The sequence below is a fragment of the Zalophus californianus genome, chromosome 15 (assembly GCF_009762305.2).
Source record: "Zalophus californianus isolate mZalCal1 chromosome 15, mZalCal1.pri.v2, whole genome shotgun sequence".
NCBI classification, from domain to species: Eukaryota; Metazoa; Chordata; class Mammalia; order Carnivora; family Otariidae; genus Zalophus; species Zalophus californianus.
This window is the reverse complement of record NC_045609.1, coordinates 63,048,181-63,072,126: the sequence shown is the minus strand read 5'-3', so window position 1 is coordinate 63,072,126 and position 23,946 is coordinate 63,048,181. Positions and strand designations below refer to the sequence as shown.

General features: G+C 42.1%; 2 protein-coding genes across 9 annotated transcripts in view; one reads left to right on the top strand and one right to left on the bottom strand.

Moving 5' to 3' along the window:
- The window catches only part of CFAP43 (cilia and flagella associated protein 43), a 184,167-nt gene that overhangs the window by 25,625 nt on the left and 134,596 nt on the right, over positions 1-23,946 (top strand). The window lies entirely within an intron of this gene.
- Positions 187-23,828, bottom strand: GSTO2 (glutathione S-transferase omega 2). Of its 8 annotated transcripts, none has more exons than XM_027596580.2 (7): positions 22,536-23,828; positions 16,948-17,109; positions 16,571-16,679; positions 14,275-14,497; positions 13,009-13,110; positions 1,487-1,593; positions 187-493 (listed from the first exon to the last, which is right to left on the bottom strand). In XM_027596580.2, exons 2-7 carry the CDS (start codon positions 16,976-16,978, stop codon positions 334-336), a joined length of 732 nt encoding a protein of 243 aa, XP_027452381.1. In that variant the 5' UTR covers positions 16,979-17,109; positions 22,536-23,828; the 3' UTR covers positions 187-333. The 8 variants fall into 8 exon arrangements, with proteins under 8 accessions (XP_027452381.1, XP_027452384.1, XP_027452382.1 ...); XM_027596583.2 differs by having other exon boundaries at positions 16,948-17,058; XM_027596581.2 differs by having other exon boundaries at positions 22,658-23,828.

Here is a 23,946-nt window from a genome sequence, read left to right as displayed (position 1 = left end):
GCAGGTCTTGAACATCCACATCAGCATCAGCACCAATAATCTGAAGGTCAAACTGGGCCAAAGGCCAAGGAGTCAGGAGGCACACAGGCTCCCAGGCTCCCAAACGTGTTTGGACATTAGCACTGGGCACTAGAGATTTCTAGAGAATCGTTAGAAGGTATGGGACAGAAGAGTCACACAAATGGATTATCAGAAAGAATACATTTTCTGTCTCCACGTTTATTGGGAACCGCAAAGAAAACGAACAGAGATTGTCAGACCCACCAAAACAATTCCTGATGCAGAGTCACGACATGCTTGGGAATTCTGGATGGTGAAGGAGTGGACTGAGGCTCAGCAAGTTAGCCCATAGTCAAAGGCATCAGGGTTGTTCTGAAAATAAAGATTCAAGAAGCCCAAGAAAATGTTCTTATCTATGAGAAGAGCACACACTGTGGGGTCCTGCTTCATGGCCGCTGTCCAGAGCCGAAGTGCTGGTGTGTGGTTCAAACAGCTGCAGGACAGGAAAGAATCGTCAGCTCATCTGAAAGGGAGGCCATCGGGAAACGTGGTATGCACTGCTTTTTAGAGTTACAAGACACAAAAGGTTGGTTTATTTGGGCTGTAAAGTTATCTTAGTTACCTTATTATCAACTGATCGTGATCATATACAGGAGGAAAATCTTATTTTGGGAACAGTCGTGTGTGTTTTGAATTACAGAAGTTGTTGTTGCTTTTAACAACACCGTTAAACAACACCATTAAAATACCTGTGGACTGCCTGCTCTGGGGAAATAAAGTGTGTGTGCTTCACTGTTTACCCACAAAAAGACAACCCCCTGTCATTCTTAGATTTTTACTCTAGGGAGTTTGAAAAAAGTAAAGACAAGTAGTTCCCAAAAACACTTTAAAAATCAGCAAAACCATCATCAAACATTGAAATAATGGAGCTGACCGAGCCCCTTCAAAGATAGATCGAGAAATGGAGGTCTAGGATATACAAGTGACTTGCTCAAGATGGTACAACTGGTTAGTGGGAAATCTGGGAGGGGAGGGTTCCCAGGCCATGGTTCATTGCTCCGTCCCCAGATGAGACAGGTTTTGGTCATGTTTATGTTGAGACATAGTTTAAAATATCTAAATATGTTCTATCTGACCTTCCTTCAGAGACAGCCAAAGTAGGAGATGCAGGAGAGCACTGCTCGGTGGGTTTGGGCCCACACATTGTGAGGGTATAGATGTAGTTCTGTCTCGGCAGGAGCCGGTTCCCCAGTGCCAGAATTGTCTGGCACCCACCTTGTGACTGGCTGGGAGGAGAGCAGGTGCCCACATAAGTTCAACATCTCTGAGCATCATGGGAACAAAGCCCGTGTTCTGCCTGGGAACACTACACGGTCTCCCCGAGTCCACCGGGGAATTTCTTCTACTTTAAACATCCTACATTTCCACGGTGAATGGCTGGCCATTCTGTTTGTTACCCAATCAACCCCATAGCCAAAGGTCTTACTCGGCGATTCCATATACATCCAGCCGCTCAAACCAGGGCCAAAAGAGATAATCAATCATGGAAATACAGTCTCCACCAAAGAAGATGGTGTTCTGATAGCCAAGAATCTAAAAGTTTAAACAGAACAAAAGCAAGTTAATTTACTTACCTGCTGGCATATTTAGAGATGCTAAATACCAATATCAAATTGATTCCCAAAGAGGGAGAACCAAGGCTCTGATTCTCCTTCCAATTTGTTACACAATGTGTCTGCCCTTTTCCTGAGGTTTCTTCCATTTCCTTTAGGGCCAAACTCCCAGCCACACTCAGCCCCACCCCCTTTCAACACTGGAGCAACGGAGTGGCTCATCTGACTAGGGAATCTGGAGGAAAACCCAGGCAGGAGGAGCTCAGTCCATGGAGACAGGGGCCCTGCCCCACACCAGCCCATGACTGAGAGGGAGGGGACCTCATTAGCAACCCTGCTTGCTGCAGTTGTGATCCCCATTCTCCAGGACCCACTTTATCCATAATTAAGGGGATACCATGGTCTCCATATGTCTTCCTCTTTAGACTTATTTCTCCATTCAAAACTAATGCAGTAAAGAGCAAATGCTATTTAGTGGATTCCCTCAAATCTCAACACTGTCTTTATGTCATATTTTCTTTTTTTATTTGAGCTCTTTGAACTTGTCGACACTTTTTGGCCACTCAACACTATCAACTTTTTACATTAAAATAGAATTTCTCATTTCCAAATGGGACAGATTTATCCAGATAGATAGACTGTAAAGCAAACAGATAAACTCTCAACAGATAGCCAAAATACAGTAAAAAAAAAAAAAAAGGTTGTTGAAAATTTTCAAAGCTAGGAGAGGTTATTGTTGAGCCAGGTCTTTTCCAAAGAGAAAAGTATAGTGCCAATTACCTAATTAAATCAAGCAAACAACTCTTTGACCCATATAACTCATAATCAACTACATACTTTCCTACAGCTATAGAGCCAGATTCCTATAACCTTTATCTGGATTTCCGTATTCCTCTCCCTATCATCAGTCTTGATTGTTCATACTCCAGCTTATGAACTCTCTGATGTAGTCTACAGTTGTGGTTAAGAACGTCAGCTCAGGAGCAGGCAAACCTGGTCCTATGCTAGGCTCCACTTCCTATTCAATATAGAATCCCAGGTAACTTACCTACCTACCTCTTCCTCCAAGCCTCACTTTCTCATCTGTACAATGGTGATAAGTTAGTGCCCACCTCAGAGGTTATGGTGAGGAGTGACGTAATCATGCATCAATAAACATAAGCTCTTACAATGAGAAAGCAAACAGACGTCCAAAGCTTACATCTACAGAGGGCAGATGCATCTCTGACAGAAAAGATCGATGGGATCCCCCACCTGCCACCCTTCTCAGAGGAGAAAGCAAATCTTGTTGCCCTAAAGTCCAAGTTTTCATTATCCCCCAATATGGCATGGGGGAGTTCCTGTGACTAGTGTCCTGGAAGTCTGAAAAATGTTAGGTAGCATCACTTTGTTCCAAGAAAACTAACAGGATGGTACTAAACCACCCAAATCTGGCCAATGAAAACTCAAAACAGAGGCTATTTTAAGGCATAAGGAAAACAGATCTGACTTACATCAGAAAGGAACAAATTGTTCAGTTTTTATGGATTCCAGACAGCATCAAATCTTCTTTTTGTTCACAAATGGACAATAATTACCCAAGCTTTTACCACTGGCTTCAAAACATATACCCCTAGCTTATTATTGGCTTTCAGGGCACAAATCAGAATGAAATCTAAATCGACCAACCCTGGAGCAAATAAAGCTCTTCTGTTTACAGAGCAGCAGTATTCCTGGGAAAGTTCTTGTCAAAACAAATCATATACGGACATTTATTGGAACCCATGATAGGTCCTTTGGTAAAGTGATATTTTGAAAATGGATAACTGCTTAGTAATTGATATTTATTTAGTGTATACTTTTAAAGCTTTTTATTTACTCAAAGTAGGAGTATGTCTTAAATATACATGTTATAGATACAATTAATTCTTATATAAACACTCAAAGTAATTCAAGCCCTATCAAAATACATGGTACAATAAAAAGTCAAGATGAGCCCCATAGACATGGAATAGATAAGGGATCACCTATCCTCTGCCAGCCCCTCCCAACCCCAAAATACATAGTCACAGTCCCTCGGACTTTCTTCTTTAAGATTTTATTTATTTATTTGAGAGAGAGAAAGCCAGAGACAGAGCACAAGCAGAGAGGGAGGGGCAGAAGGAGAGGGACAAGCGTGGAGCAGGGAGCCCGATGCGGGGCTGGATCCCAGGACCCCGGGACCATCACCTGAGCCGAAGGCAGACGCTTAACCCACAGAGCCACCCAGGCGCCCCTCTTGAAATCTTGAAGATGCTCAGTGGGAGCGCTCCCTTCCATGTGAACCTGATAACCTTCCGACCTGCGCAGTGGCCTTTCCCTTTAGAATCACAGAACATCAGTATGGGAGGGGTCACCAGAACTCCTCTAGTGGGACTCCCCTCCCATTTTACCATTTATTCACACCATACTCATTACACAAGGGATTAGAGATGCAGTGTAAAAAAAAAAAATATGTGCCATAAAATATTAAACATGGAAAATAATAAAACGCTAAGATCAGAGAAAACAAAAGTTAGAACAGAGGGTCAAACCAAGGAAGGAAAATGACATCAAGATATCAAGCCCAGGATCCTGCAGAGTTCCTTAAATAAAGCTTTGAATTTGACTTGGGTTTCCTGGCTGCCGAAAGGGAGAGGAAAACAGGCTGGTGAGATTGATTCTTGCCTCTCAGGTGGAAGCACAAAGAGACTCTCACTTTTCAGGAGAGGAAACAGTCCCAGGGAGTTAAAGGAGCTCTCTGGGTGGCGCAGAGCTAAGACAAAAACAGCATTCCCCTTATTCCCAGGCTAGAGCCAACCCTTGTGTCGCTGAACTTCAAATATGTAAGTATAGGACTCTAATCACAGCAGCTTCGCCAAGTTGCTTGTGAATTCTTTGTTCTTTAAATTTAAGTATCAGCAAAAAGCTGGGAATTGGCAAACTCAGAAAGCCCTGCCCCTCTGGAGCCAACGCTGGCCCAGCTGTGAGCTTCCCTGTAAGAATTCCCTCCTCAGTCCTATTTTCTCTCTCAAACAGGGGCTTTGCCAGAGCACCTACCCCACTGGGAGATGAGACACAAATCATGGTAAAAACCAAACAAACAAAACAAAACAAAAACAGACAAACAAAAAACCTTATCAAAATTCTTTCCTGGGATGCCTGGCTGGCTCAGTCTGCTGAGCACGGGACTCTGGATCTCAGGGTTGTGAGTTCAAGCCCCACGTTGTGGGTAGAGATTACTAAAACTAACATTTTTTTAAATTTTTTATTGTTATGTTAATCAGCATACATTACATCATTAGTTTTTGATGTAGTGTTTCATGATTCATTGTTTGTGCATAACACCCAGTGCTCCACGCAGAACGTGCCCTCTTTAATACCCATGCCCTCTTTAATACCCATCACCAGGCTAACCCATTCCCCCCACCCCCTCCCCTCTAGAACCCTCAGTTTGTTTTTCAGAGTCCATCGTCCCTCATGGTTCGCCTCCCTCTCCGACTTACTCCCCTTCATTCTTCCCCTCCTGCTATCTTCTTTTTTTTTCTTAACATATATCGCGTTATTTGTTTCAGAGGTGCAGATCTGTGATTCAACAGTCTTGCACAATTCACAGCGCTCACCATAGCACATACCCTCCCCAATGTGTATCACCCAGCCACCCCATCCCTCCCACCCCTCACCACTCCAGCAACCCTCAGTTTGTAAAACTAACATTTTTTCAAAATTCTCTCCTTCCTGTTCTATTCCATTGATAACGTCTTCAGGCAACTTTACTAATAAATAGTTCTCCTGTGTTCTCAGTTTAAACTCAGTCGCTTGCTTACAGCCAACTAGCTCCTCTGACAGATTTTAGGATAAATAGTAAAATAAGACAGTAGGATTCCCACCCCCGAACATGAAAAAGCCCGGATGGAAGAGGCCCTTGTCTTCTTCGAGGGCCTCTCGGGCTCCCCCAGGTGGACCCAAGAGAGGTTCGCGCGAGAGAGCCCCGTGGAAGAAGCGCGTCGGGCTCCCCCTTGTGGCCCTCGGTGGTGAGGCGCCCTGGCCGTGGCTCCCCCAGGAGGTTCACCAAGGAAGGAGGTAAGAGAAATCTGTAGGGTTTTGGGGAGAGAAGTAAGATCATAAAGAGAAGCAAATCCCAGACTTCCTCACACGAGGCATTCTAAAAAGCTTCCATCTACAGTCTTGGGTAGTGAAGCTTGGGATCAGCTTCACTAACTGTGCTTAACCTTGAGAGGTCCCTGCCCTGCACCCTGCCATTGCCTCCAAGGACAGACAGCCCGGTGGCTTGCAGAGGTGCTGGCTGTCCTTGCTGGAGAACAAAGAAAGCCGTTTTTCTTCATGGAAACGGTTCCTAAGAAGCAGAATCCACCCCCCAACCCCCAAAGGACACAAAACCACCTGCCAATAAATGAGCAAGGAAGGCCCTTCTCCAGAAGCAGCTGAAAAGTACTCAACTCCAGGGCAAAAATCCTGAGTCCATAAAAGTAAGAGAGAGTTCTCAAGATTTCAAATTTCAGGTTCCTGTTACACCGAAGTGCAGCTGAGGTTGAACTAACGAGAATGAACCGATTCCCTGCAAAATTAATCAACTGTATAGAAACAAACTTGGAGTACATATAAAAACCATTTCTCCTCTGGAACGAAGCCCCTCAGACGTAGGGTCTGGGATGAACACGCCCCTCCTGCTGCTCATCAGTTATGACCTAGAGTCCCCTATGAAGATTCAGAATGCAATTTGTCAACCTTTAGGGCTTAAAGGACCAAACTGAAAATTCTATGCTGGAATCCTTTTAATGGACTTACTTCTTTTGTCAACATATATGTGTATAGTAGTAGAGGGGGAAGCTAGTAGGCCAACGCTTGACAAGTCAAATACCTTTAAAGTGATGGATGATGGATGAAAATATAAATGGATGTTTTTAATTTCCCCTAAAGGGTAAGATGACTTCTTACTCGTAAAAGCTGTAGAAGAAATCACAACAGGAAAGACCTATATAGCACGATATTGCTAAATGTTGTATTTCTATTAAGTACAAAAAAGATAAACCAGACTAAAAGTTAAAAACAAAACAAACAAAAAACAAGTGTTTTTGAAAAATAGGCAAATATCCTTTACATATAAGGACCTCATTAAGAGGAACTTTTACAAATCAACAAGGAAAATCAGAAAGCTCGTAATAGATGGGTAACAGACCATTTTCACAAAGAAAACACAAAGAGATGGCATGCTTGGGGGGGAAATCTTCTACTTCACTAGCAATCAAAGAAATACAAATTAAGTCAACAGTGAAAACCTACTGCTTCAATTCCAAAGCAGGCAAATATCTTCTTTAATGAAATCTCCCCACAGTGAAAAGGGGACGTGCAAGAGAATTTTTATAACTGCTGGTGGGGGGCAAACAGCACAGGTCTTTGGGGAAGCAATTTAGCAGCACAAAGGTCAAGCCTCTAAATGTTCATACCCTTTGATCTGGTGATTCCATTGCTGGAAGTCTGACCCAAGGACATTCTCAAATAGAGAAAATGTTTTTTATGCAAAAAAAAGCTGCCGTTTCTTGCAGCACCATTCACAATGGTAAATGACTAGAAACAATCTAAATATTCCTGATGGGGGTGCTGGATAAAATAACTCCGGTTTATACACATGGCAAATTATGTAGACTGAAAGTGATTTTTTTTCTATTTTTAACGATTACACACATAACACAGAAATACATTCTCATTATTTAAAAAAATTCAAATGATAGAAAGCAGTTTAAATGGCAAAGACCTGCCCTTCCCCATCCCTGCTTTTATCTACTTTTCTTTCCTATCCCCGTACTAATCCCTTTCCCAGGAGCAGCCTCTACTAGGAGTGCGAGGTGTATCTCTCTAGGCATTCTTCTGGACATTTATTTACGTGTATATGTACACATATGTACATTTGTTTTCTTCTACAAAAATGGGATCATGCCATCTGCATTACTGTGTAAGTCACTTAAATATTTCTAGGCAATCTTTCCATGTCAGTACACAAGGATCTACCTCATCCATTTTAAACTGCTGTACAGAATTCCACAAGATGAACATAATTTATCTAATCATTCCCCATCTGATGTACGTTAAGGTTTATAATTTTTCACCCTCATAAATAATGCTTCTCTAATAAATGCTCTTAATACATATAAACAAGCATTTACAGAGTTTATAAAAATATGGGAAGATCTTTACATCATAATGGAAACCTAGTTCTATGTACAGTACAATTTTAACTACATAAAAGTATACACAGCAGAAAAGAACAGGAAACAAAAAGTCCAAAATGTCCAAATGTCCAAAACAAAAAGTCCACCCAGTAGTTGTTTCTGGGTAGTGGGATTATGGATTTTTTTTGTCTGAGTTTCTAACTTTTTCTGTATTTTCCAAATTCTCTCTAAAGAACAAGTCTTTCTTTACAATTGGAGAAGAGTAAAATTAATCTCTAGATAATAGGAATAATTATTATTCTATTATTTACTTGGTGGTAGATGGTATAGCAGGAGGCTATTAACAGAAATAGAGCAAATATTAGTTTACCTAGAAAGCAGCTGTCAGAATTGGACAATGGATGAAGTTACCAAAGTAGCAATAGCACTAAAACGACCCAGTCAGCCACTGTCAATAGAGGATAATCAGTTCCCTGATGTGGAAGGATAGTGGTTACAACTAAAAATGGCATATTAGTAGATAGGCTAGATCAGCTAGCAAACCCTAGAGAATTGACAACATAGGTCCAACACAAAAACTTGTTCATAAATGCTCACAGCAGCATTACCTGTAGTAGCTAAAAAGTGGAAACAACCCAAATGTCCATCAACTGATGGGTAAACAAAATATGGTATATCCATGCAATGCAATACTTTTCAGCCACAAAAAGGAATAAAAGATGAACTTTGAAAACATTATGTTAAGTAAAAGAAGGTCATGAAAGGCTAACATTGTATGCTTCCATTTACATGAAATGTCTAGAACAGGTAAATTCATAAAGGCGAAAAGTAAATTAGTGGTTGCCTATGGCTGGGAAGGTTTTGAAGAAATGGGAAGCCAATGCTAATGACTAAAGGATTTCTTTTTAAGATGATGAAATGTTCTAGAATTAACTAGTGGTGATGGTTGCACAACTATGTAAATATACTAAAAACCACTGAACTGTACACTTGAAAAGGGTGAATTTGTGGTATGTGAATTATGTCAATAAAGCTGTTATAAAAAATAGCTAGTAACAACGAATTTAGTTTGTAGACATGGTAAGTTAGTTGATAACAAGATAAATTTAGCTTATAAATCATATGCCATACACAAAAGGCTATAGAAAATTATTTTCAGTGAACAATTAGCCAGATATAAACTTTCTTTCCTTCCTGTCCTAGTAACATCAAAAGAGAAACAACTAAGCAACATATAAATAATTTCATTATTAAAGTTAATAAAAATTAAAAAAGAGAAATAGCAAAACTTAACCAAGACACTATGGTCTAACTGGGCACAAATGTGTTCTTTCTGGAGTGGAGGACAGATTAAAAATTAAGGTTATGGGAGAAATTTTGAATCAAGAAAATATTTAACTAGAGATGCTCCTGGGTGTTGTAAATACAACTTATACAAATTTGCCCTCACGCAAACAGCGGCACACACAAGGCACATAATCAAATTGGGCGAGGTGGGAAACTTTGCGTGGAGATACCACAAGGTAGGTTGGGGAATGCCAAGAATTAAAAAGATCAAGTGTCCTGTGGCCCCCAGAAGCTGAAGGCCTCAAGTTACTAGGCAGGTTGTCCCTTCCTCAGCGTTTCTCCAGAATTATCTATGTTACTGCCCTTCTCATTCCCTTTTATTGAGTTCTGCTGATGACTAGCAGGAGCTCAAGCAATAGCCAGAATACAGAATTCATTATGCACAGAAACACTGACTTAGAGCACAGTTCTGAAGCATCAGAGAAATCTGGCCGAATCCTGTCTTTCACTGCCCTTGTACTTGAGCTGACTATTTCCACAATGAAAACATTCAGAATGAGGGCACGGGCAAAAAGAAGGAGGAGAATGAGAAGGAACAGAAGCAGCGTTGCTGAAAGGTCTGGCACATTCAAATCCACAAAGATAAAAACGAAGGGGGCTCAAAGTGCTATTCTGATATGGTGAAATCAATCACAAACGTTATAAAAAGAATAAAGCTAAAAAGATGAGTACCACTGAGGTTGATTCAGTAAAGGCTCGAAAGTTGGTTTGAAAACAGAAAGCGTGGTTACAGAATGGCCTCCCCGTCATTTTATTTTTTTATTTTTTTTAAGATTTTATTTATTTGACAGAGAGAGACACAGAGAGAGAGGGAACACAAGCAGGGGGAGTAGAAGAGGGAGAAGCAGGCTTCCCGCCGAGCAGGGAGCCCGATGTGGGGCTCGATCCCAGGGCCCTGGGATCATGACCTGAGCCGAAGGCAGACGCTTAACGACTGAGCCACCCAGGCGCCCCCTCCCCGTCATTTTAAAACTCACGAAAATGTTCAGAACTGGAAAGCAAGCAGGGAGACTGCTGGTTTAATCATGAAAACAGCAGTCGTGCATCTCAAAGAATTGTGAACCTATTACAGAAAAATGTGGTTACAGAACAAGCACAGTTAACCTTTAATTTGGATGAAACTACTTTTTAAGAAAAAATTTTAAAGTCAGGGGCATTTACTTCAAAAGAAGAAACTGTCAGGGTTTAAGGCTGTAAAAGGTAAACTGAGCCTTTTGCTTGAGAATAACATGGCAGAAGATTATGTATCAGTATCTCAACTTGCTTATCCCTCAGAAAGGCCACGTATATTTAATACACTTTCAGCTCACACAGAATCCTGATTATACAAAACCATGCAAAAGAGTTGCACGAGTCAGGGAACATTCTCTATCAAAATAATTCTGACAAGTTTCTATCTCACTAGAATCTCCTAGAGTTAATATACTGGTATTTAGATGATTGGATCAAATAATTCAAGCTAAATGGGCATGTTTCAGATTCTGATATTACTTACATTTTATTTATAATTCATGTTAATGATGGGACAAAACCACATTCAAATCTGCTAGAACAATGCTGAATACTCACTCACTCAGAGGTCCTTAAATACCATCAGTGAAAGCTACCTAAACCTGGGCTAGTTAACAGGTTATTTCTAGGACTCAGCTACTGAAGATAAAGTGGAAATGTGTTACTCAGTGATGTGCTGGAGCAGACCAATCACCAATCACATCTCTTCTCAATGCTGAGCTTAGAGACACAGCATTGATAGGTCAAAATCAGCCTTTGGTGGGAGTATTTACATCACTGAAATCAGAAAATGGTATAAACCAGAGCTTCTTTTTCTTCTTTCTGAGAGTCATTTCTTATAGATGATTATTCATCATCTATAAATACTGCAACTGTACAATTCTAATATTTGAGAGAGAAAAAGAGAGAGAGCATGAGCAGGGGGAAGGGCAGAGGGAGAAGCAGACTCCCTGCTGAGAAGGGAGCCTAATATGGGGTTCCATCCCAGCACCCTGGGATCATGACCCCAGCTGAAGGCAGACATTCAACCAACTGAGTCACCCGGTGCCCCCTGGGAAAGCCTTTGAATAAAGGGGCCTGGCCTTTGCCATTTTTTCCCTCTGTTCTCCTTTCTGCAACCTGGAGCTTAGATGTGATGGCTGCAGTTCCAGCAGCTGTTTTGTCATTTTGAGGATGAAAGACTTGTACTAAAGATGACAGAACAGATGGAAAGAAAGATCCCTATTCCCTAGTAACTATAAAAAAGCCATCAAAATAACCCTGAACTGCACTACCTCTGGCTCTTTTGTGTAAAAGAATAAAGCCCTATAAAATAAGTTTACAGTAGGTAGGTCCCTTTTACCAACAGTCAAATAAAATCTCTAATGAATACAAATCTTAGCTTCATTGGCAGAAAGTACAGAAGCCATGCAGAGCTACTTAAGGAATGCAGTACCTCAGGGAAAGGAAGAAATTCATCACATGCCTTTCTCCCTTACTTGCCAGATTTTCTTTTCTTTTCTTTTTTTTCTAGAAATGACATGATTTCATATATTGAAAAAAAAACCCAAAGAATATACAATAAATATTAGAGCAGGATACAAAATCAATATGTGAACATTAGTTGCATGTCCATACCCTATCAATGGAAAATCTGAAAAAAAAATTTAAGAAATCACTTCCATATACAATAACATCAAAAAATAAAATATCTAGGAATAGGTACAATAAAAATGCAAGTTTTTTACACTGAAAGTACAAACAGTTTCAAAATTAATTAGAGAAGATAAAAGTAAATGGAATAAAAAAAAAACACAGTATGGTAGTGGCACAAAATCAGACACATAGATCAGCAGAACAGAATAGAGAACTCAGACATAAATATATTTATACCAGGAATATAAACTGCTATAGCCACAATGGAAAACATTATGGAGATCTGTCAAAAAATTAAAAATAGAACTACCATATGAACCTGCAACTCCACTTCTGGATATATTATCTGAAAGAAATGAAATCATTACCTCAAATGAGATATCTGCACACTCATGTTTATTGAATCATTATGCACAAGATATGGAAACAACCTAAATGTCCTGTGATGGGTGAATGGATAAAGAAAATTTGGTATGTATGGTTTTTTCACTATTTTTTCCATTTAAATTCAATTAATTAACATATAGTATATTATTAGTTTCAGAGGTAGAGTTGAGTGATTCATCAGTCTTATAAAACACCCAGTGCTCATTACATCTCGTGCCCTCCTTAATGTCCATCACCCAGTTGCCCCATCGCCCACAGCAACCCTCAGTCTGTTTCCTATGATTAAGAGTCTCTTGTGGTTTGTCTCCCTCTCTGATTTCATGTTGTTTTATTTTTCTGTCCTTTCGCCTATGATCCTATGTTTTGTTTCTTAAATTCCACGTATGAGTGAAATCAAATGATAACTGTCTTTCTCTGATTGGGTTATTTCACTTAGCATAATACCCTCTAGTTCTATCCACGTCGTTGCAAATGGCAAGATTTCATTTTTTTGATGGTTGAGTAATATTCCAGTGTGTGTGTGTGTGTGTGTGTGTGTGTGTGTGTGTGTGTCACATCTTCTTTATCCATTCATCTGTCGATGGACATCTGGACTCTTTCCCTAGTTTGGCTATTGTTTCCTTGCCACATTTTCAAGAATAATTTTATAGCAGGTGAGTGGAGGGCAAGCACCCACAAGTTAAAATTAGATGACTAGTAGCTGAACTTATCAAAGACCGGCAGAAAGAATAAGTCTGGGAAAGCAGAGGGTGTCAGAGTGACCAGGCTAGGGACCCTGCATTGCTTCTTCCACTGTATCTGACCAGGAGAGGGGCCCCTTTTTGTACCTCTTCAAGGTTGCAGAATTCCTGACGCAGGGCTAGCTTCAGATCAGTGCATTTTCTCCCACATCTCAATGCTACCAGGCACTCCTTGGTCAAATGTGGGACCTAATCAGAGAACACAGGTTCTTAGTGGAGAAGTCTGAGGAAACTCTGTGCTCCTGCTCTGCCTAAAAATGCAGCCAGAGCTTTATCACTCCAACTTAACAGGCTGACACCCACATCCAGGCTCCCCACCTCCTCAGAGGGTCATCCCTGTGGCTCCAGAAATCCACTGTCACAGCACCATGGTAAAACAGGGTGCTTTAAAAGGGGTTCTCCAGTGCTCCTTACTTGCTCAGCTACTCCATGCTGTACAATCTTAGGCGGGGCACTTAACCTCTCTAAGCCTCAGTGCTGTCATCTGAAAAATGGATACAATAACAGTACCCACCCTAAAGGGCACTTGTGAGCATTAAATGAGTTAACCTGTATAAAGCCGGTAGGATAGCGCTTGGTACAGCATAAATGCTCAAGTTATGTCAGCCACTGAGGTCCCTGAGTTCCTTTTATCTCTTTTCAAAGAGAACTATCATCAGGGCACCTGGGTGGCTCATGTTGTTAAGCATCTGCCTTTGGCTCAGGTCATGATCCCAGGGTCCTGGGATCGAGCCCCACACATCAGGCTCCCGGCTCCGCGGGAAGCCTGCTTCTTCCCTCTCCTCTCCCACTCCCCCTGCTTGTGTTCCCTCTCTCGCTGTGTCTCTCTGTGTCAGATAAATAAATAAAATATTTAAAAAAAATAAACAAAGAGGACTATAATAAAATTTCCCCATCATTTTTTCTTGGATTATCAACAGGTACGCCCTTTTCTCTCTTCCTCACATTTCCTGGACAGTTGGCACTATTGCTCCGCATAAAGGGCAGTCCCCTTTCATGCATTACCTTTTTCACACCCCAACATTTTTTTACCTGAAACTTTAGAAATATTCCCTTTAACACACTACCAGTTTTCAGCTCTTTCAACATTCCTACCACCTGTCACACCATCAGAACCATGCCATAACCATACCTCTTGAGACTGCTTGTTGAAATAGAAAAGAGCCTATCAATTAAGCCTTTAATCTTTAATATTAGAGGTGACAGCCCTACTATTATTCCATACTAGTTACCCTCCTAAGATGCAGGCAGTATTAAAACAAAACAATTAGATCAATGATTTAGCTTTAAAAATGAACTGACATTTGGGAAATGGACAGTATGTATGTGACTTTTTTAAAAAACTGGATATACCTTATAGAATAACTCCAGTAACATCTTTTGGCGAGCCCGCTCATAAGGGTCATATGGATACAGCTTTCTTCCAGGATAAGCATCATCCAGGTATTCACAAGCAATGACAGATTCGTAGATCAACTGACATTTACTGTTCTCCAGGACAGGAATTTGGCCAAAAGGGTGCTTTGTATAGTACCACTCAGGCTTGTTTCTCAGGTTAATGTTGATAACTTCATGTCTTAAAAAGCAAAGGGAAAAACAAGACAGAACAAGAATGAGGGACTTACACAGGCAGACACTCACCCCGAAAGCAGAAGCAATCAATTTATAAAATTTAAGTTTGCAATAAGTTTTCCGAAGTTTAAGTTTTTCCAGAGAAAAATACATAGCAACATCACTGTCTCATTCACATAGTTAAGATGTGCTAAATGTTTTCTCTGCCTTGTCTCACGTGCTCCTTGCGATCCCTGGCTCCAGGAGTTTGAACTTCCTGCCCATTATCACTTCAAGGAAACAGCAGAGCCACGCTGAGAGCCAGGCAGTCTGACTCAGAGTGCACACACACTCAACCACAGCATTACAGGGTTTCCTGCATTTTAGAGCTTGCAAATAGACATCTGACATTAACAGGTCACAACAGAATATGGTAAATGTCAGCAGTTATGAGCTCGAATTCTGGCATCAGAGTGCCTAGGGTCTGGACAGTCTAGCTTGTGATGTTAGCCAAATTCCTTAACCTCTCTGTGCTCAGTGTCCTTAATTGTAAAATGGGATAATAACTGTACCCATCTCTTGGCACTGTTGTGAGGATTGAATAAGTGAGTATGTCTAAAGTGCTTAGGTACATAAGCATCAATAACCTCTTATTCTTCCCATTATTAATTATTATTAGAGGCTCAAGCCTATAAAGTTACCAGAAGTGCTCACCTATGTTTAAAAGATTAAAGGAAACAAATGAGTATGTTCTTTGCTCAGTCAAGGAGATGGTCTTAAATCCTAAAGCAGTGGTTTTCAGCAGGGTGTGATCTTGCCCCATCTGCAGGGACACAAGTCAATGTCTGGAGACATTTTTTTGGTCATCATAGCTAATGGATAGAGGGCAGGGATGCTGCTAAATACCCAACAATGCACAGGACAGCACCCCACCCCAACCCAAACACACATATACACACAACCAAGAACTACCTGGCCCAAAATGTCAATAGTGCCAAAGCTGAGAAACCCTGCCCTAAAGAAAGCTACCAGTTTGTCACTAAGGGTAAAACATCGAGCTATTGTTATTTTAAAATAGGTAACCTTAGAGCCAAGGAGATTTGAGCAATAAGGAAGAATCTGGAAATACATTCCATATACACTCAACAAAGCAGAATTACATAATTTTGTTTAAAATGTCTCTATATTAGTATTTCTCTGACATGAATCTGAAACTCTGAAGTCATCCCTTAAAGGATGGGCTCTCCAAGAGTCAAAAGCCTCACTTTGGCTTTGAGGCCAGATGCACGCCCGCGCCCTCTCCCCACCCCACCCCCACCCCCATCCCCTCCCCCCCCCCCCCCCCCCCCCCCCCCCCCCCCCCCCCGTCCCTATTCCAGCAAACTGGCTCTGCCTTCCATATCCAGACCTCCTCTGCAGGTGCTGGTTTCACAAAATTCCTTCTGGAAGAAAATGTACCTATTTCTCAAGGATGTCAGAACCTTCAAGACGCCTCTTCACCGAAGTTCTTTTCTATGTCATTGTTTGGAACTATCTGTTCATTCATTCATTCAAAGAATATGTTTAAACACCTACCTTGCACCAGGCTCTCTTCTAGCTCATGAATAAAAGAGACAAAAGCCCTACCCTCAAGAACTTACATTTAGCCTTGGGGGCGGGGGGAGCGGTGGAAGTGGGGCTGGTAGCGTGGAGGAAAGAGGGAGAAACAAAAATGTCGGAGGCGGGAAGCGCCGTGAAGAAAGTGAGTGCAAGGGCACTGAAGGGGCTGGGGGCGGGGGCCCGCAGGCTGGAGCAGTCCGAGAAGGCCTGGGGAGCCTCCGCAGTGCCCTGCCTTCGGCAGCGAGGCGGCATGGAGCCTTCTCACCGGAGGCACCGTTAGGTTTGCACTGAGTTGTCCTGAAAGTTTGACGCACGGACACGGCTGGGAAGAAAGCTCGGCGGTTCAGGACCGCCCGCTACAGAGCCCGCCCTTGGCTAACCCTTTACTGACTTTGCCTCAGAAGCAAGGGACACAAGGAGCCCCTCTGAAGTCTGAGCAGGGCGCCCCGGATTTTGAACACCCCGCGCGCCTGTACGTCTCTGGCCTCCGGCTTCTCACCTGATGCCTTTGGCCCGGAGGACAAGGCGCGTCCTGTGCGCGTAGGGGCAGAACCTCATGCTGTAGACGCGGATCAGGCCCTCTGGGACCGGCCCCGGGGGGAGGGTTCCTGTGGGGGGTGGGGAGGAGGCAGGGGCCCGTAAGCCCACCGGCAGAGGGGCTCACTCGCTTCCCCGGGGACCCCAGGAGAACCGCGCGCGCCCCGCCTCCCGCGTCTGAGAAGACTCATTTGTATGTGGCTTTTGTGCAGAGGATCCCTTCAAATCCCTCCTCGCCGCGCTGGCCTGGGGGCCAAGGCCGAGCAGCCCCCTCACCAGAGCCAACTTTCCCAGCCACGCGGCGCCCCCAGTCCGGGGACCGCTGTCGAGGGGGCTCACCTTTCCCCAAGGCCCTAGTCGCATCCTCCATGATCTCCGAGCGTCTGCGAAGCTTGGAGCGGTCGCCGCGGCCGCAGGCTCCGAGGACAGCCGCGCTCCAGCGCGCCCCTCCTGCCCCAAATTCAATTTTTGAGAGACTGAGCTCGGAGTGGGGGCGGGGGCCTGTAGGGTGGCGAAGGAGGCAGAGAGGAAGTGATCTGGGACGGGAGCCTGGATACCTTAACCAAGAGAGCACATCCCCCGACTTGGAAGCCTAAATGTTGGGAGTGGGCAAGAAACCCCTGAAAAGTACCCCTTGCCTTGAACACGTGGGTAGGGCATTCGGTGGGGTCTCTCCTCCACATCAAAAAATCCCTGAAGAATGGGCATTTGAACTCCAGCATGTCCTTCAAAGGAGTTTCATAAAACTTGACCAGGGTAATGATATGTTTTCTTTCCCACCCTAAGCCCTTCCTCCTGCATCTCCCTATAGGGACACAACCTCCCTATAATAAGATTTGTTTTATGTAAAGCCAAATTTCCTCAGGATATAGCAGATAAGGAAGAAAAACTTGTTAGTGTTGAGATCTTGCATAACCCTGAGAGTGAGTACCTCCTTAAACTTTGTGCCCTAGACCCCACACTTGCTTCACCTTAGTTCTGGCCCTATTTGTGAGATTTTGCCCTAGCTATGGCAAACAGGTGATTAATAGAAACATTATTTACTTAGAGGCAGAAACAAATTTGTGAACTCTTTCCACCCCCAGCATACATTTCAGAGAAAACTCTTTCTGATTGCTATGGAAAACATGGCCAACAGCCCAGCAATGTGGGGCCACTTGGATGGCTCTTCCATCTACCTTAGATAAAAGAGGTAGCTGGCCTTTGCTCAGACCCTCATAGGCTGAGATCCTGAAATTCAGCAGGTGGTAAAATAATTCCTTTAATTTTACACAACTTAGTTGAAATGGGAATTGTTTGTTGATGGACTGTATAAGATTGACAGGTAAAGAAGGAAAGAAAACTATGATATGTCCCACTTACACTAAACGATTTCCCTTGACTACCTTATTTGATTCCCATGACTACTCAGTCAGGCAGCTAGTATTATTCCTAATTTACACAACAGAAAACAGCCTCAGAAAAATGAAATTATTTGCCCAAAGTGACCAGCTAATGGGGTCAAAGAACTTTAAAAGTCTAAAGCCTGACTTACTGTCTTGACCTCTAAAGGTGGTAACAGTATGAAGAGGAAAGAACATAAGTCCTGGAAAAGACATAGCACATAATAGCTGCTCATATGTTAGCTGAACCTAAATAGCTTTGTTAAAATGACAGAACCTAATTATGTAACTTATGAATGGGTAACTGCTGGCCTTTGGAATTCCAATCTATTTAGAAATTCTTGGTTAATAGGTTAATATTTTTTTCTACTGAATAAGAATCTTTTAAAATCTTCAGAATAGTGACTCAGTTACATTTTTTGCGAAGTCAGAGTGACTGCGTGTGATTTTGAGTAGTTGTCACTTTATGAGAATTGGAGAATGGCAAAAATGTTTGCATAACTGTTCTCTGAAAATAAAAACGCATATATGTCAGCAAGACATCTGGTATTGGAAAAGGTAAATTGACTTGCTAAGCTAACAATTTTGTGCTTTGGGAGACAGATAAAGTAATAGGATGACTGCTGTTCTGGAGCTAATTTTGATCAAGAAGAACAAATTCGGTGGTAAAATGAAAGCAACAAACATAACCATGTCATGGGGGACTTTCTGGTAGACAAGCAGATGACTCCCAGGCAGACAAATGTATCCCCACATAAAGAAAGCAGATTTCAAAGAGCTGAGAGAAAATATATCCAGATTCTAAAGGGGAGGGCCATAAGAGGAATGTGAAATTGTTAAAATAAAAATAAATGATTATTTACACGTATTTGGTGCTTTATGTATATTCACTCATTTAATCCTTAAAATAGTCCTATTAGAATTCTATAATTTCATTTTAAAAGATGACTAAGCTGACGTTCCAAGGTCAAGTCACCTGTCAAAAACCTCACAACTAATAAGAGATAGAGGGAGGATTATGAAGCCTGGAAGTTCAACTGCTGGGGCAGGACTCCAACCAGAATCTTATTATTTATACCAAAGATGGGCAAACTTTTCTGTAAAAGTTGAGATAGTAAATACTTGAGGCTTTTCCAGCCATCTCATCTCAACTACTCACCTCTACATTTTAGAGTGAAAACAGCCATAGATAATATATAAATGAACGGGGGTAGCTGTGTTCCAATAAGACATTATTTATGGATGCTGAATTTCAATTTTATATATATTTTTAAAAGACTTTTTTTTAGAGTAGTTTTAGGTTCACCACAAAACTGAGACTATATGGAGATTTCCCATATACTCACTACCCCTACACAAACACAGCCTCCTCCACCATCAACATCCCCCATCAGAGAGAGACATTTTTACAATCGACAACCCTGCACTGATACATTATTGCTCAAAGTCCACAGTTTTCATGAGGGCTCACTCTTGGTGAATTTCATATAATTTTCCTGTGGCACAAATTATGGTTCTTCTCTTGATTTTTAAAAACCATTTAAAAATGTAAAAACCATTCTTCGCTCTTGGGCTGTACAAAACCCAGCAGTGGACCGGATTTGGCCTGCTAGCCTTAGTTTGCCCATCCCTGCTCTATATTGACAATGATAGAATTAGCAATGGACAAACTGGGAATTCCACTTGTAAAGTGGAAGGTTACTGGATCACCTTTTTACTATGCCAGAAGAGAATATATTTCCAACTTTCTTCTCCTCATTGCCACCTCTTAAGGGAAACCAACGCTAAGATTTGGTAGCTACTATTTATTAAAAGTATATCTGTGTAGGGGCGCCTGGGTGGCTCAGTCATTAAGCGTCTGCCCTCAGCTCAGGTCATGATCCCAGGGTCCTTGGATGGAGCCCCGCATCAGGCTCCCTGCTCCGTGGGAAGCCTACTTCTCCCTCTCCCACTCCCCCTGCTTGTGTTCCTGCTCTCGCTGTCTCTGTCTCCGTCAAATAAATAAATAAAATCTTTAAAAAAAAAAAAAGTATAAGCATCTGCCTTCAGCTCAGGTCATGATCCCTGGATCCTGGGATCGAGTCCCGCATCAGGCTCCCTGCTCAGCGGGGAGCCTGCTTCTCCCTCTGCTTCTCTCTCTCTCTGTCTCTCATGAATAAATAAATAAAATCTTTTTTAAAAAAAGTATATCTGTGTAGGGGAAGTCACGTTCTAAAATGGGAGTGTATTTGGTGTAGTTACAAAAGAATAGACAGAACAATGGAAACATTTCTTCCTCTGAAGGGAAGCAATATAGTGCCAAGATTCTCACTTGGCACTATATTTAAACCCTGGCTTTGGCACTTAGGCAAGCTCTCTAACCTCCTGGACCTTCATCTTCCTCATCTCTAAAAAGAGAACACGAAAAGTACCTACTTGATAGGTTTTGAATATTGAATGAAATTGTGCACATCATCAGTATAGTAAGAGCTCAGTGTACTTGGAAAATTAATGACTAATACTAGTGAATAAGAACACATTTAACAGCATAGCACACTCCAATTTTGTATCTATAAAGATGAAATGCACTGCAATTCTGCTTTGCCAAGCACACTAGAATTGAAATTCAACTCAGAATACTTATTTCACCAGTTACCAATTTAATACCAGTTGAATGGGTTGAATGCTGCAGGCTACATTTCAGTAATGTGGTTTTGAATCTTACCACTGAATGCTATGGTTTCCCTAGAAAGATTTTAATTACAACATTTAAACTTATCCCTACGTCCTTTTTAAGAACCAATGTGTACCTTTTTGAAATCCTATAAGCAAACTCTCTTCTTATGTTATTATATCATGTTTATACCTCTATTATACTGATTCACTCAAGCGAAAAGAAAAAAAAAACAACACAATAGTAATAGCACCATACAAAACCTGCTCTAAATCCTTTCTAGCTACCTGAAATATAATCAGATCTGTATTGAAAATGTGGGAAACTTCAGTCATGGGTGATAATGACTCAAGCCTTCTAGGAAAAGAATGCCACTGCAGAAATAATTTCTTTACTCTAATTACACAAGTCTCCACTTTGAGAAAAGAAGAGAAAGTGGAGTTTGCATTTTGCAGTTTTTAAATTTTTTTTTTTTTTTGCCACACCAATCTCTGGCAGTAACAGAAACCAGAGGACATTCCTCTTCATATTTTAAAAGCCTAATTTACATGAAAAATTATGTTACTGGGTATTCAAAAATTGTTCACCAAGTTCAAAGAGTGGGATAAGTAAGGGAAAAGGCTCTATTTTCACATAGGCCCAAATTCAGGGCTGTTTCCAGGAAGTTAGGATCATAGGGAATCTTGTGTTCTAATGCCTTTGGGACTTTTTTATTTCATTTTTATTGAGATATAATTGACATACGGCTCTGTATGAGTTTAAGATACACAGCATAATGACTTGATTTGCCTAAATTGTATAATGATCACCACAATAAGTTTAGTTAACATCCATCTCCTCATACAGGTATTTAAAAAAATTCTCCCCATGAGATCTTTTAAGATCTACTTTCTTACTTAGCAACCTTCAAATATACCATACAGCAGTGTTAAATATAGTCATCTCATTGTACATTACATCCCCAGGACTTATCTTATAACTGAAAGTGTGCACCTTTGACCACCTTTATCCAATTCCCCCCTGCCCCCCATCTGCGATATATCGAATAAGATTACTAAAGTTATCAGAAGTGGGCCTTCATCTTCCCGTTAGGGAAAACTTAGTCAAAGGAGACTTGTTTTTAAGTACTGGATTCTGCTTTCCTATTCCTATTTCTCTTTACAGCTTGCGGGATCAAAGAAAAAAAATTACAACATTTTAATATGATAACATTTGAATGAGTAAAGGCGGATTTTCAAGATCCTGAAATCAGCCAAAGTCAAACGTTTGTAAAATCAAACAAAACACACTAAGTTTGGAAAAGGAACATCAGCACTTCCTGTTAAATCCCAGACATAATAGTGGTGTGTCATAAAGGTGGATACTATCCTCTCCTGGCTCAACCTCTAAATGCTAGTGAATAAAGACAGACCCTGGAGGAAGCATATGTAAACTCCTACCTCTGAATGACTGTAGGAGTTCAGGCTAGCTTGGTGACCTTGGGAAATACACCATTTTCTATGCCCTGGTGTTCCCATCCATAATTTAGAGCGAGAGTACCAATACATTCTGTGATTTGGGGAGGATTACTTCAGATACTGATTGAGAGGCATTCCCTATCTAGTAAGCATGTAACATTAGCCATTATTTTTATTAGTATTTGAATGTAGCAGGAAAGTCCCATATGTACTCACAAAGTGAGGACTTTCCCGTGGACCAAATTCCCGTGCCTGCCAGTACCCTATAATGTAGCTAACCTAGTGGCGCCCAATGCAGGGCTGAGAATTCCTGATCCGAGGTCTTTACATGTCTCCAGCCAAATCAGAAAAATAAGAACAATTTAGAGGTTCTTTTTTTTGTTTGGGTTTTTTTTTTTTTCCTAAGCTAAAGGGATTCGCTTTAAAATTACAGACCTCGCACTTTTCTTGATGTTAAAGGCTTTGATGAAACTGATGAAGATAAGTCGTTGGATTTTTCTTCTAAAAATGTTAGGCAAACCCGAAATTCCTGAAAAATCCCCAAATCCAGAACTGACCTCAAACCCCTTCTCCCTTTCAATGCCTCGCAGACCGGACAAACCCACCCGGTGGAGGTGATAAAGAGAGACGCCCCGAGGGACCTCCGCGCGTCCAGCTGACGGAACCTGATGCGCAGCGGAGGCGACAGCAGAGGACAGTGGCAGCAGAGGGAGGTGGGGCCCAGGCGGATCCCGCCCCTTAGAACGCGATCCTACCCGCCAACTGGCCGCGGCGCTTGGAGCTCCAGCCAATCCTTAAAGCCTTTGGAAGCTCCACGGCCAAGCGGTACTAAGTTGAGCCAATGGGCGGTCGCGTTACAGGCTGCTGGACACCGAAGTCGCGAGTCGTCCCCGTGTCTGTGGCTGGCAAAAGTGGAAGCCGGGTAGTGGCTGGTCGTGGTACCTCTGTGCCCGGGTCTACATCCGACTGAAATCCACCCGCAGCCGACCCGAGCCTAGAGGGTGGGCCAGGCGGACGGCGGCAGGGGTGGGTCCGCCCGGAGCCTGGGCGTTGGTGGGGGTAGCCTGCCGGAAGCCTTTTGTGAAGTCAACGGGTTCTTACTGCCTCTCAGGGTGCGGTCCCCAGATCGCCTGCATCACCATGTGACGGGAGGAAGCTCATTTCTTTCTGCCATCATCTTAAGGACTCACAATCTCAGGATCTTGGTGAAATCATCTGTAGAATGAAATGATGTTCTCCGACCTACCTTCTTCTCATGGAGGTGAGGTGATGATAAAAATTAGAAGCCCAGTGGGCTATGGAAGCTATGGAAGATGGCATATTTCTGAATTACTCATCCAGACGTACACTGAATTGATGGATGTGGCCTTCACAGTATTTAATTACTTCTATGGGATGCCTACTGGGTACCCATAGAGTAGGTAGGAGTTGGAGTAGGAGTTGGTTGGAAAAATTTGAAAGGGATTGAGATTGGAGACTGGGAGACCAAATAGGAGGACACCTAGTCACCTGACTTTGAAGCGATGTGAGTCTGGCCTTCAGTGGTGACAATGGGAATAAGAAAGGTAGTGAAGTTGATGGAAAGAATGAGGAACTGAAAACTTGAGAGGGCAGCTCTTGAAACAACAGGGTATCCAAGTGGAAATGTCCTATGGGCAGTAAGAAATCTAGGTTGAAGTTCAGTTCTCACCAGAGATGATGACTTAGAGGTTTTCAGCATAGACTATGATAAAACCCTTAGAATCACGTGAGCATCCTGAGACAGGAAATGTGCTTACATTTCTGCAAGAGGGCCTTAAGGAAACCCCACAGTTAAGCCATGATGTCAAATCAGAGAAGGTGATCC

What these genes read in the sequence shown, in the direction of transcription:
- GSTO2 (XM_027596580.2), bottom strand. Translation starts at nt 16,978, where the DNA reads ATGGAGGATGCGACTAGGGCCTTGGGGAAAG. An exon ending in GACTAGGGCCTTGGGGAAAG is followed by an intron (nt 16,680 to 16,947) that starts GTGAGCCCCCTC and finishes CACCCCCCACAG; the next exon opens with GAACCCTCCCCCCGGGGCCG. An exon ending in TACTGGAGTTATTCTATAAG is followed by an intron (nt 13,111 to 14,274) that starts GTATATCCAGTT and finishes TTCTCTGATTAG; the next exon opens with GTCCCACATTTGACCAAGGA.